This window comes from Oncorhynchus nerka, linkage group LG13 (genome assembly GCF_034236695.1).
Source record: "Oncorhynchus nerka isolate Pitt River linkage group LG13, Oner_Uvic_2.0, whole genome shotgun sequence".
NCBI lineage: Eukaryota > Metazoa > Chordata > Actinopteri > Salmoniformes > Salmonidae > Oncorhynchus > Oncorhynchus nerka.
In genome coordinates this window covers 49,146,106-49,159,942 of record NC_088408.1, presented here as the reverse complement: position 1 = coordinate 49,159,942, position 13,837 = coordinate 49,146,106, and the positions used below count along the sequence as shown (strand labels likewise).

Genomic DNA, 13,837 nt, shown 5'->3' with positions numbered 1-13,837 from the left:
CAAGTGCCTGGATTAGGACCTGCGCTGCTTCCTGTGTGAGGCAGGGTCGTACTCTGCGGATGTTGTAGAGCATGAACCTACAAGAACGGGCCACCGCCTTGATGTTAGTTGAGAACGACAGGGTGTTGTCCAGGATCACGCCAAGGTTCTTAGAGCTCTGGGAGGAGGACACAATGGAGTTGTCAACCGTGATGGCGAGATCATGGAATGGGCAGTCCTTCCCCGGGAGGAAGAGCAGCTCCGTCTTGCCGAGGTTCAGCTTGAGGTGGTGATCCGTCATCCACACTGATATGTCTGCCAGACATGCAGAGATGCGATTCGCCACCTGGTCATCAGAAGGGGAAAGGAGAAGATTAATTGTGTGTCGTCTGCATAGCAATGATAGGAGAGACCATGTGAGGTTATGACAGAGCCAAGTGACTTGGTGTATAGCGAGAATAGGAGAGGGCCTAGAACAGAGCCCTGGGGGACGCCAGTGGTGAGAGCGCGTGGTGAGGAGACAGATTCTCGCCACGCCACCTGGTAGGAGCGACCTGTCAGGTAGGACGCAATCAAGCGTGGGCCGCGCCGGAGATGCCCAACTCGGAGAGGGTGGAGAGGAGGATCTGATGGTTCACAGTATCGAAGGCAGCCGATAGGTCTAGAAGGATGAGAGCAGAGGAGAGAGAGTTAGCTTTAGCAGTGCGGAGGGCCTCCGTGATACAGAGAAGAGCAGTCTCAGTTGAATGACTAGTCTTGAAACCTGACTGATTTGGATCAAGAAGGTCATTCTGAGAGAGATAGCGGGAGAGCTGGCCAAGGACGGCACGTTCAAGAGTTTTGGAGAGAAAAGAAAGAAGGGATACTGGTCTGTAGTTGTTGACATCGGAGGGATCGAGTGTAGGTTTTTTCAGAAGGGGTGCAACTCTCGCTCTCTTGAAGACAGAAGGGACGTAGCCAGTGGTCAGGGATGAGTTGATGAGCGAGGTGAGGTAAGGGAGAAGGTCTCCGGAAATGGTCTGGAGAAGAGAGGAGGGAATAATGATAAATAATAATAACAGGTGGATGTAATGTGAAAAGTAGACTAGTGAAAAACCCAATTCAAGTTGTTTCAGCAGCACTGATGATATCGAAGACTGAGGGCATGACTTAAGCAAACACAAGCCTAAAATATCATATTAATGCCATGCCTCCTTTTGGCAAAACTTTCACACACAAAAATCACACATTGCCACAGTCCAGTAGGCCCACATGAGTATAAAGGTGTAAAACAATCTATGTCAAATCCAATAGGTCTATTGCACAACACATGCATTAGTAGCATGGTCCCTGGAGCTCAGCTGTGCTTCACATATAGCCTCCACCCATCCCTGCTGTTCTGATGTGGTGCCAGCTTGGAGGAAGAAGGTCCGTTTCCTCTCCTTAGGAGTAATAGTCCATTTGAATGATCAATCCCCTCCTGGGGTGGCAGGGTAGCCTAGTGGTTAGAGTGTTGGACTAACAACCAGAAGGCTGCAAGTTCAAACCCCTGAGCTGCCCCTGAACAGGCAGTTAACCCACTGTTCCTAGACCATCATTGAAAATAAGAATTTCTTCTTAACTGACTTGCCTGGTTAAATAAAGATAAAATAATAAATTCAACAACCTCTGCCCCCACCAGGTTGATTGTCTTCAGAAGCTTCTGGAAGAAGAAGTGATGTTGTTTTAGATGGCAGATATGGGCCGATATGGCACCCTATTCCCTATATAGTGCACTACTTTTGGTCAGAGCACCACTGGCCCTGGTAAGAAGTAGTGCACTACAAATTGAATAGGGTAGGTCAATATTTTGCTGCCTTGTAATGAAATGCAATGAATGAAAAGTACTGTCTCTACATGCAAATGATACATGTAGACTAAATAACAATAACCTACTTACTATATTATTGACATTGTATTCTGAGACAGTGTTCCACACACCGAGCTGAGTGAGACCTTGCCACCTTGCTACTGTAGCAGTAAAAGGCACGCTGTTATGGTAACAGGACAACAATGTAGCAAGGAGTTTTCATTTGCACCGTTAGAGGTCGCAGATACTACAGCATTCATAGAGTTGAGAGAAATAACGGGATAAATAGCTGAGAAAATAGCTTATACTTCAAGGGCGTCACACACCCAAAGCCGGTCGGGTAATGTAGTTCTTCTTGTCTTACTGCACCATCAAAGCTGGTGGGTGGAACAAAAACTAGAACTTCTAGTCCCAGAAAGTCCTGTGTTCTGTTGTTACCGAATGAGTGGGGACGGGAGTTACTATGGTGCGATAATAGGATACGCATGAACTGGTTGCGATCTGGCTACGGGAAAAAGTTTTGAGAGGAAAGTAAGGGATAGTTGGCAAAATACTCTGGCTTCGCACTCAATGCCAAAATATAGAGTTTGGAGGCACACTCTGCCTTCGCGAAATCACAGTTCAAGCGTTCGAACTTCTTGGAAGATTGGAAATAAAACAAATGTTTAATCTCCAGAGAGCAAAAACCGCCGTTTTCGAAAAGGTAATGTACACGCCTATAGGCTTTATGGGGGAAGTTAAGCTATAGTGAACAATATCAAGCATAGCATAACAGTTACAAGCAATTGCATGAACATGTTTTACGTCTCCCATCCTAATGAGAGCACATATCCAGATGTGTCTCTTGGTTCCAGATGTTTGTTAGGCTAGTTGAAATTCATTATGCAACGGCACAACAAGTGATCATAGTAATACCACTAATAATACTGTTATTCTATTGTTGTAATGACAATATTATTATTACCCTTTAAAGGCTTTTTAAAAATTATTGTGTACAGAACAAGCTGTTTCGCAGACTATTCATTGACAGTAACTGACGGCTAATCAATGAGCAATGATAATCTGACGCATTGATCCGACCGGAGTGTCTCTCCCTTAGCCTACCTACTTTATCGTTTGCTTTTTTTGTTGCCAGGTAATTTCTGGGGAATGACAAACGTTCCGCTACAAGGAGCAACTGATGAGAGCTGCTCCGTGCCTGTTTCTTCTACTCACCATTAGAACTGGCTGTTTCTGCCCTGCGGCTGAACATTCTCCAATGGTTGGGGGCTTTTGGAGTTTTGGCAGCTCGATTTTTTCCCTCCAGATACACCTGTGCTCAGAATGGTGTGTAGAGCTGAGAATGTGGGACGAATCAACAGGCTTTCGTTAAAACATGACTTACTGTTATGGATCTCATGTGAGCTGTCGAAGAGGAAACGTGTACAGGGCGCAAGTTACACTTCAGAGTAGGCCTACTTGTTTAATTCTATAGGGGTTGTGTCCACTATGATCTATTACTTATTCAACCGACTGGATATTATCAACAAGATGACCAAGATGCTTCAACATACCCGATGGCGCTGAAAATAACTTGCGAGCTGCTCTTCTAAATAACACAAGTCGTTCAACTTCGCGTCTTTACCCCGTCAAGAAGACATAAGCTAGCCAATGTCTGCCTGCAGCAGTTCGTCCCTTCCGCCCTTACCTAGACTTTACCCCCTCTCTGTGGCCCCCCACCCAGTGGTCCCACCGACTCCCTCGCCGTCTCCAAGCCCGCCGGCAACGCTCTACGGTCGGCTGTCAAATGGGAGTCTCAGCGCCCCGAGCCCCACCAACTCCCAGTGCTCTTTCCACGGGGTGTCTTTTCTCCTCCAGATCGGACTCACCAGGGAAACGGTGAGCTTGGATGCCAGCGATCTGTCCGGGCTAGCTGCGGTGAAGGAGCTTGTATGTTCAATAGTGGATCAAAAGGTAAAAACAGTCTCTAATCATTTCTGGGCAGTAGTGTACAATAGCATAGTCCTCCTCATGATGTATGTGGGTATGCATGAAGACATGCACTTCATTTCATGTCATACTTTGTAGTCTACACTCTAGACTAGGGCTCTTCCAGCCCTGTTCCTGGAGAGCTACCGTCCTGTAGGTTTTCGCTCCAACCCCTAATCTAGCGCACATGATTCGAATAATTAGCTGGTTGATCAAGTGAATCAGGTTAGCTACAACTGGGGTTGCATTGAAAACCTACAGAAGGGTAAGCTCTCCAGGAAACAGGGTTGGAGAGCCATGGTCTAGGCTATAGTGTTACTGATTACATATTTGAAACGGAATGTTTGAAAGATCTTGTTGGTTTCCAAGGGTTTCACGGCTCACATTTGCACTGTTTTTGTAGTAATTACTGTTTTGTAGACCGTAAACATGTGTTGTATTATACCATGACGTGTGGCATTATATTTAAGCAATAAGGCCCGAGGAGGTGTGTTATATAGCCACGGCTAATGGATTTTCTTAGACACGAAGCAGCACGGAGTGCCTGGACACATCCCTTAGCAGTGGTATATTGGCCATATACCACAACCCCCCTGAGTTACCAACGTAATTAGAACAGTAAAAATAAATGTTTTGGCCTACCCATGGTATACGGTCTGATATAACACAGCTGTCAGCCAATCAGCATTCAGGGCTCGAACCACCCAGTTTATATTATAAAACGAGCACCAGTGTGGGAAAAAAAAGATGCATTTGATGAAAAGAGAGCAACAGTATATAGTTGTGGTTTTCACATGTGTTATCTTGTGTTTAAGTTTCTGCTATGAATGTGACACTTGTGTTTTGCACACAATAGATGCTCCAGTGGTTGTTTAGCTGAGAGGCAGTTTCTCCCTCCTGCCTTTGCAATACATTGAAATACTGTGGTAGGCAATGAAAAACGGAAGACACGGTATGCACACCAGAGTACACTACATTACTCAACAACATATTCACTTTTTCCTGTAAGCTACATTTAATTAAGTGAATTTGTCCCAATACTTTTGGTACCGTAAAATGGGGGGGACTATGTACAAAAAGTGCTGTAATTTCTAAACGGTTCACCCGATATGAATGAAATTACCCTTAAAATAAAGCTTAACATCACAGTCATTGTATCATTTCAAATCCAAAATACTGGAGTATAGATCCAAAACAACAGACATTTTCATCGTCCCAATACTTTTGGAGCTCGCTGTAGAGGGCTTTATCACCAGAGTACACTACATTACTCAACAACATATTCACTGGTTACCATTCGCAGTTTGTCTTTGTGTAACAATTACACAGAGTAATGTAAAACACTTTTTTCCCCTGGTATGGTTCTTGAGTAAGGGCAGAAACACAACCTTTTGTTATGATGATGGTTGGCTGACGCGACAGCAATGACACAACTTAAATGCATGTAGGTAAAACTCACTCTCACTTCTTTTCTGTTTTCTTAATGGCCGTGTTAGATTTCACAAGGGAAACCAAAGAAAGCGTTGTAACATAACATGGTTCATAATAGTGCAACATCGCATCTTTTCTCTTCCTCAATCTAAACATACAGTGTATATCATATAACTGCATGGATATGGTGAAAGAGTGGACAATGAGGTTGCTTGGCCTTCAATCTTGCACTAAACAATACCCTTACATCTAGTATAGAAGGCATGAAATAAGAATAGAAGGTTTCTGAACACTTCTACATTCATGTGGATGCTACCATGGTTACGGATAATCATGCATGAATCGTGAATAATGATGAGTGAGAAAGTTATAGATGCACAAAGATCCTCTCCTCAAAACATGCTAACCTCAAGGCCTCCCGAGTGGCGTAGCGGTCTAGAGGCATCACTAAAGACCCGGGTTCGATCCTAGGCTGCGTTGCAGCCGGCCGCGATACAGGGAGACCCATGAGGCGGTGCACAATTGGCCCAGCATCGTCCGGGTTAGGGGAGGGTTTTGCCGGCCCAGGATGTCCTTGTCTCATTGTGCTCTAGCGTCTCCTTGTGGCGGGTTGTGCGCATGCATGCTGACTTCGGTCACCAGTTGTACGGTATTTCCTCCGAAACATTGGTGCGACTGGCTTCTGGGTTAAGCGAGCAGTGCGGCTTGGCAGGGTCGTGTTTCGGGGGACGCATGGCTATCCCGAATCCGTACGGGATAGCTATGCGATGGGACAAGACTGTAACTACCAATTGGATATCACGAAAAAGGGGTAAAAAGTACCAAAAAAAGTCTTGCTAATCTCTCTCTGTTACAAATAACAGAGGTTAGCATATGATATTTATGCCTCGGTAACTTCCTCACTCATCATTACATCATTATTCACAATTTATGTTATCCATAATCATGGTAGTAGCATCCACATTATTGTAGAAGTGTTCAGAAACTTATTCTATACTTACAGTATTTACAATAAAATGGACTCCAAAATGACACAGTACATTATTTACCATTCATTTCTATACGGCACAACACAATCCGAACAAACTGCAAATTAAGTCACAAACTTCATTTAGTCATTGGAATATGGGACCAAATGGGTGGACTAAACGTTCATTTTTTCCCCCCGCCTCTTATAAAACATTTGATCTCATGTCCAAAATGCTGGAGTATAGAGCCAAATTAAAAGTTGTAGCTTCACTGTCCAAATAAATACATAGGGGAGTGTATATCCACTATCCATATTATCTGGGTCAACAATACAACTTCATCACATTAATGATGGTGGTTCATACCAGAAAGAGATGCTTATAAACTCTCTCACCACTTCACTTTCAGAGAATACGAGCCCGATGGGCCCTGGTCAAAAGGAGTGAATAGGGTGCCATTTGTGACGCAACCCCAGTGTGGGAGTATTGAAACTCCGGGACTATATTTACTGTAGGTCAGGCCATGTAATATTTGTGATCCTGTAGGAGGGGTGGAGGGGAACAGGGACTGTCCCCGGGGGGTCCAGGAAGCCAGTGGGGAAGTTCCCTTCCCCTGCAGGCCGCCATACTGTCCAGGGCCGCCTCTGCCTGCCCTGCTCGGCTCCGTAGTCACCCCCGGCCTCCCTGTCCTGTCTCACAACACAGCTCCAGGTTGATGTACGCTGCAGGCCGCAGACAGAGAGATGGTAGTGTGTTAAAAATGTAGTTTATTCATTTATTATTTTGTCCGGATTTAGAGGGAGGGGGGCCGACAGGTGAGAAGGGCCAAGACAGGATTTGTACCCACGTTGCCAGAGAGTTGTGTGTTTTGGAATTTCCTTGAGGCTACAACTGCTAAGTCAGTTGATGATTGTTGCAAGAGTGGGGGAGAAGTAAATCAGATTCTGGCCATTCAATTCCTCTATCAGCCATTCAAATGCGACAGTATATGAAGAGCAGGAAATAGAGCGACTTACTCAGAACGAGGGGGAAATAATTTGCTTACAGCGTTTACCACTGATTATATTTTTCATTCATGTATAACAGCATTTTAGATCTGCTTACCACCAAGTACAATTGAGCAAAAGGAACGGAATTGCAGGTTGCTGACCTATTCCTTAATGTTCAAACAAATGCACTTTGCTCTAATAAAAAGATCCGTCTGTCTTGCACACTCTTAACCCAGTGTTGGAACTAAAGAATTAGAATGGACTAGAACTGTAATGATTCACTCCATCGCATCATTCTATTGCTGTGGTTCAGAGGTCGTCATCCTTCACCATCATTTTCGTCAGTACTGAAAACCAATGGCTAATGGCGATATTATTCTAGGGTCTTTTTGTGCAGCCCCCATTAAGCACAAGGGCTTATAGAGTATCAGCCCTCAGGTTGAGGCGCAGGTCTTGTTTAGCGTGAGCCAGTTAAATTGGTCCTGGAGATATGGCTCCTTGCCAATGAATAGTTCTTAGTTATCAAATGCTCAGGGAGCTCTTCCTACACCTGATTATTGGATAGGGGAAGTCCAGCAAGTCTTTGGACAAAGCTGTATTCTTTTTTAAACCCTATGACATGAGTTGTTAATATGTTATATACTAAGTAACTTCCATAATTCCGGCTTTGTTATTATGGCCATTATTCGACCACATGCATTGTGGGACATGAATGACATGTCAAGGTGACTGGAGCCATGGAACTATGCTGTTGGTGTATGAATGACTGCCCCCCCCCCCACTCCTGCATGTGGAGCTGAGTATGTGATTCCTGCTCAAAGTACCACAGGCTAATCATTTGTTTCAGCCAGTGCACAGGACAAGACTGGAACAGCAGAGAGAACAACGATTTAACTACAGATGCAGGATCTTAATTTGATCACCCTTTTGTTGCCGAGAATTGTCCTGCACAACCTGCAGTGTAATTAAGGTGTAAAAAGGCTTCTAACTTTAAAATGACAGACTTGATTTGCCCAAATGAAAAATGTATCAACCCCTACATTATAATCCACATAATAATTCACATTTCCTGTTTCTGCAGGATTATTTCCCTGCTGTAGCAAACTGGCTCAAATCAAGATACTACATCAGATCCTGGCTTGTACTTCCTTGATGAAGTTCTCAATATCCCAATTTCTCATTAGTCCTGTTACTGCATCTGATGGTGTGGTGTCATTGTATGAACATGACCGAGCTCCTTCTCTCTCTTATGAATACCACCTTTTCAATAGGCTCTGGTAAAAAAGTAGTGCATTATTATAGGGAATAGGTGGATTGAAGAGCAAAGATGAAAGCGAGAGAGAGTGGGATAGAGAGAGAGCGAGCGAGAGAGAGAAGGAGAGAGTGGGATAGAGAGAGAGCGAGCGAGAAAGAGAGGGAGAGAGTGGGATAGAGAGAGAGAGCGAGCGAGAGAGAGAGGGAGAGAGAGTGGGATAGAGAGAGAGCGAGCGAGAGAGAGAGAGAGGGCGGGAGGGAGAGAGAGAAAGAGAGAGCGGGAGGGAGAGAGAGAAAGAGAGGGCGGGAGGGGGAGAGAGCGAGCGAGAGAGGGAGAGAGAGAGGGAGAGAGAGTGGGATAGAGAGAGAGCGGCGAGAGAGGGAGAGAGAGTGGGATAGAGAGAGAGCGAGCGAGAGAGAGAGGGGCGGGAGGGAGAGAGAGAAAGAGAGAACGGGAGGGAGAGAGAGAAAGAGAGGGCGGGAGGGAGAGAGAGCGAGCGAGAGAGGGAGAGAGAGAGAGTGGGATAGAGAGAGAGAGAGCGAGAGAGAGAGGGCGGGAGGGAGAGAGAGAGAGAGTGGGATAGAGAGAGAGAGAGCGAGAGAGAGAGGGCGGGAGAGAGAGAGAGAGTGGGAAAGAGAGGGACATTTCACCCTGCAGACCATATTCAATTCAGGGATGGCCCATAGAGAATAACATGTGTCTCTTAGGGCGTATTATCAAGATTAGATAAGTGCAAATGGCAGCTGATTGTGATGACTCTGGTTGCGACTGAGCTTGTATTATTAGAGCCAGTTCACGGGGGGGCAATCCGGAATCTCTCTACGCTTTAATTCATCGATGATGCTGCTGCTCCTTGTATGTTGGAGAATAAGAATTACAATGGAATTACATTTCTTTGAGCATTTTGTTTAGTACCATTGCAAGGTTCCTAATGATTTCTATAAACTTTTATGATTGCCCTTTTTATTAATAAACCAGGCCTAATACTGACGGAGGCACTATTATTTTATCATTTCCACAAATCATGATATTATTTTTTATTTTTTTTAACCTTTATTTAACTAGGCAAGTCAGTTAAGAACAAATTCTTATTTTCAATGATGGCCTAGGAACTGTGGGTTAACTGCCTTGTTCAGGGGCAATAGAGTACATATAGAGCCCTGGGGGATTTGGTGAAATCAGTTGAGCAGGTTTTCATTGTTCAGTTTTTGTGATGTTCGTTCCTGTTACTTAGCATGATCCCCAGAATGGATGATTGTGCTTGGTGGGATTCTCTGTCCGTTCTAGCTCTAGTTCAATGCGTTAGTGCGACCTGCTAATGTTCAGGAAGGTTAAGCGCTAGCCACGCTAACAGATCTACGTCCGACTATGTTGACATACTCCCTCTTCATTGGACAGGCAAGGGTCGTTGTCACATTCCTGAGGAATGTGTTCAGCTTTAAGGGCTTCGATCTCTGTATGAGCCTTGGGCCTTCCTTAACATCCCTGGCCTGGCTGCATCCCAAATGGTACCCTATTACCTATAGAGTGCACTACTTTTGACCAGAGCTCTGGTCAAAAGTAGTGCACTACAGCTGTAGCATCTTAACTTGAGCCAGTTTGTTACAGCAGGAATATAATCCTGAAGCAACTGGAAATGTGAATTATTATGTGGATTATAATTCCTGGATAGTTTTTGTAGGGATTGATACATTTTAAATTTGCTGCATTGCAGGAAAGTTCTCATGCAACAGGGTGATCAAATTAAGATCCTACATCTGTATACAGGGAAGGGGGTGACGTTTTATGGAGGAAACTGCTGAGGGGCTTGGAACTCGTCTGAAATCCCTATTCAGACTATGTAATGTGAGCCGTGTGTGATATGTTAGACCGTGTAAGGCCGGCAGTGGGATCTCTGGTTTGGACGTCTGAGGTAGTGTCCCAAATGGCACCCTATTCCCCTTTATTCCCCTATAGACCATGCCCAAAAGTAGTGCACTACATAGAGACTAGGGTGACATTAGGGACACCCACTAAATGAATTGTGAAGGTACTGGAGTTATGACATTTTGAAGTTCTGTATACGCGTCATCGAAGGTACGTAAAAGGGCCACATAAAAGTAATGAAGAACGTAAAGCGTTTTTTGGACACACTTTATTTGGATAGTCCAGATCTGCTCTTCAGATGGCCATACTATCAACAAACTATCTTTTGATAAGCAACTGCTTGTTAAGGTTACGGTTAGAGTTAGGGTTAGGTTTAGAATAATGGTTAGGGTAAAGGTTATGCTTAGGGTTAGGATAAGGGTTAGGGTAAGCGTTAAGGTTAGGGTTAGGGTTAGTAGATAGTTGTAATGTTACCGGTAGTCTGTAGATAGTCTGTTGAGCAAGTACAGACGGAGTATCCAAATAAAGTGTTACTGAGGAATTTCCAGATAAAATACTGGTGGTATCCACACTTAATGGAACTAATTCAATTAAATGTAAACCAATGAGAATAAAGCCATCTTCTACTCTCATGAGTCTACATTGTGTATGTTCTTCCTCTTAGTTGTTTTTGTTATTATCCGTGAATTTGTCTTTCGGAAATATTCTGTCTTCCACAATAAACTAAGAGTTGCTCCATGTGAACATTATATTTCGACTTCCTGTCTGCAAAGACCACTTCCTTTTTACTGAGCTCCTTCGACTGTGCCCCAATAGTATTTCTAGAAAGGAGAAAAGTGACATCCATGTATGTGTGTCTGTATTGTGGGGGCCTCTGCCTTCCACTATTGGCTGTCACATGGTGTGGACCGTGTGGATTGGGCACGCGCAATATTTGACAGGCAACCCTGTGTCCTAAATGGCACCCTATTATCTTTTCAGTGCACTACTTTTGACCAGAGACAGTAGGGGTATAGGGTGCCATGTGGTTAAATATTGCCAGTGAGTCTTTAACTAACACAGACCCTGAAGTACTGCTGTAGGATATATAGTTGAAGTCGGAAGTTTACATACACCTTAGCCAAATACATTTAAACTCAGTTTTTCACAATTCCTGACATTTAATCAGAGTAAAAATTCCCTGTCTTAGGTCAGTGATTATCACCACTTTATTTTAAGAATTTGAAATGTCAGTATAATAGTAGAGAGAATTATTTATTTCAGCTTTTATTTCTTTCATCACATTCCCAGTGGTTCAGAAGTTTACATACACTCAGTTAGTATTTGGTAGCATTGCCTTTAAATTGTTTAACTTGGGTCAAACGTTTTGGGTAGCCTTCCACAAGCTTCCCACAATGAGTTGGCTGAATTCTGGCCAATTCCTCCTGACAGAGCTGGTGTAACTGAGTCAGGTTTGTAGGCCTCATTGCTAGCACACGCTTTTTCAGTTCTGCCCACAAATTTTCTATGGGATTGAGGTCAGGGCTTTGTGATGGCCACTCCAATACCTTGACTTTGTTGTCCTTAAGCCATTTTGCCACAACTTTGGAAGTATGCTTGGGGTCATTGTCCATATGGAGGACCCATTTGCGACCAAGCTTTAACTTTCTGACTGATGTCTTGCGATGTTGCTTCAATATATCCACATAATTTTCCTCCCTCAAGATGCCATCTATTTTGTGAAGTGCACCAGTCCCTCCTGCAGCAAAGGACCCCCACAACATGATGATGCCACCCCCGTGCTTCACGGGTTGAGATGGTGTTCTTCGGCTTGCAAGCCTTCCCCCTTTTCCTCCAAACATAACGATGGTCATTATGGCTAAACAGTTCTATTTTTGTTCCACCAGACCAGAGGATATTTCTCCAGTCAGATCTTAGTCCCCATGTGCAGTTAGAAAAACTGTAGTGTGGCTTTTTATGGTGGTTTTGGAGCAGTGGCTTTTTCCTTGCTGAGCAGCCTGTCTGTAAACAGGTTATGTCGATATAGGACTCATCTTCACAATGTCCTTTGCTGTTGTTCTGGGATTGATTTGCACTTTTCACACCAAAGTGTGTTCATCTCTAGGAGACAGAATGGGTCTCCTTCCTGAGCGGTATGATGGCTGCGTGATCACATGGTGTTTATACTTTCGTACTATTGTTTGTTCAGATGAACGTGGTACCTTCAGGAGTTAGGAAATTGCTCCCAAGGATGAACCAGATTCTACTATTTTTTTTCTGAGGTCTTGGCTGATTTCTTTTGATTTTCCCATGATGTCAAGCAAAGAGGCACTGAGTTTGAAGGTAGGCCTTGAAATACATCTACAGGTACACCTCCAATTAACTCAAATGATGTCAATTAGCCTATCAGAAGCTTCTAAAGCCATTACATAATTTTCTAGAATTTTCCAAGCTGTTTAAAGGCACAGTCAACTTAGTGTCTGTAAACGTCTGACCCACTAGAATTGTGATACAGTGAAATAATCTGTCTGTAAACAATTTTTGGAAAGATTACTTGTGTCACGCACAAGGTAGATGTCCTAACCGACTTGCCAAAACTATAGTTTGTTAATAAGACATCTGTGGAGTGGTTAAAAAACAAGTTTTAATGACTCCTACCTAAGTGTATGTAAACTTCCGACTTCAACTGTATTTTGTCTCTTTTCAGAAAGTCCCTGTCAGACAGTGCCGTTTTGTCTACGTTTAAAGCCTTTTGTCCCTCACTGCGAAAAGAAACAGGAATAGTCTTCAGTACAATACAGTGTAAAAATAGCCAAGGAGTTATGCAAAAGCGTGTTTCTGAGTAGTCGACTCAAACACTCTGAAATAGAATTGTGTTATCTTAGTTGTCTCAGTAGCCAACACTATGTATTCAGTTTAACATTCCCTAAGGCGTAGCTGGCTGTCAACATCTCTGTGCTTCTTATTGTGAATCATACTGATACAGCGGGGTCTGTCCAGTACGGAACTAGGACTTGGAGATGCCCACTGATTGTCCAATAGGAAATCTACAGTATGTGGATTCTGTTCAGCTCTCTGAAACAGGACCCTAAAGGAAAAGACACACCGTAACGAACCTTGCACAGTAGATCACCTGCTGGGTGTTGGCGAATGGTTCGAGTCCACATGTAGAATCATCGGGATATGATCAGAAAATCATGTCCGCAATATTCTGTGGTCAGACGCCGAAAGGACAGCCTCCCTCTGCTTATAACAGTTTGTTGGTGCGGTCTGTTTTGTCCTTTAGGTTTAATTGCAACAACCCTGCTGGCCTCACCACCTCATACGAGGAAATATCAGTTTGGCTTACTGATAGCTTCCCACATGAGGAAGGAGAACATAGGATTTGACTGGCGTCAATGTCAAGCTCATTGTGAGGGCTGGAGGGACAAACATTGACCTGGCCGATGAGGAACAGAACAGTGATGTGGTGTGTGTCTTGCTGATGCTTTTAATTGATAACAGGGCATCACTTTTCATATGATCTGTTTTGCTTAAGTGTGCTTGCTTAAGTCCAATAGGCTACGCCATGCCC

General features: G+C 43.9%; 1 protein-coding gene across 1 annotated transcript in view; it reads left to right on the top strand.

Annotated features, from left to right (window-relative positions):
- Positions 1 to 2,264: 2,264 nt before the first annotated feature.
- The window catches only part of LOC115139630 (serine/threonine-protein kinase D3-like), a 53,462-nt gene continuing 41,889 nt past the window's right edge, over positions 2,265 to 13,837 (top strand). Inside the window, exons 1-2 of the mRNA XM_029677232.2 lie at positions 2,265 to 2,510; positions 2,943 to 3,760. Coding sequence (XP_029533092.1) covers positions 3,458 to 3,760 — 303 coding nt within the window. The 5' untranslated portion in view covers positions 2,265 to 2,510; positions 2,943 to 3,457. The remainder of the gene's footprint in view (positions 2,511 to 2,942; positions 3,761 to 13,837) is intronic.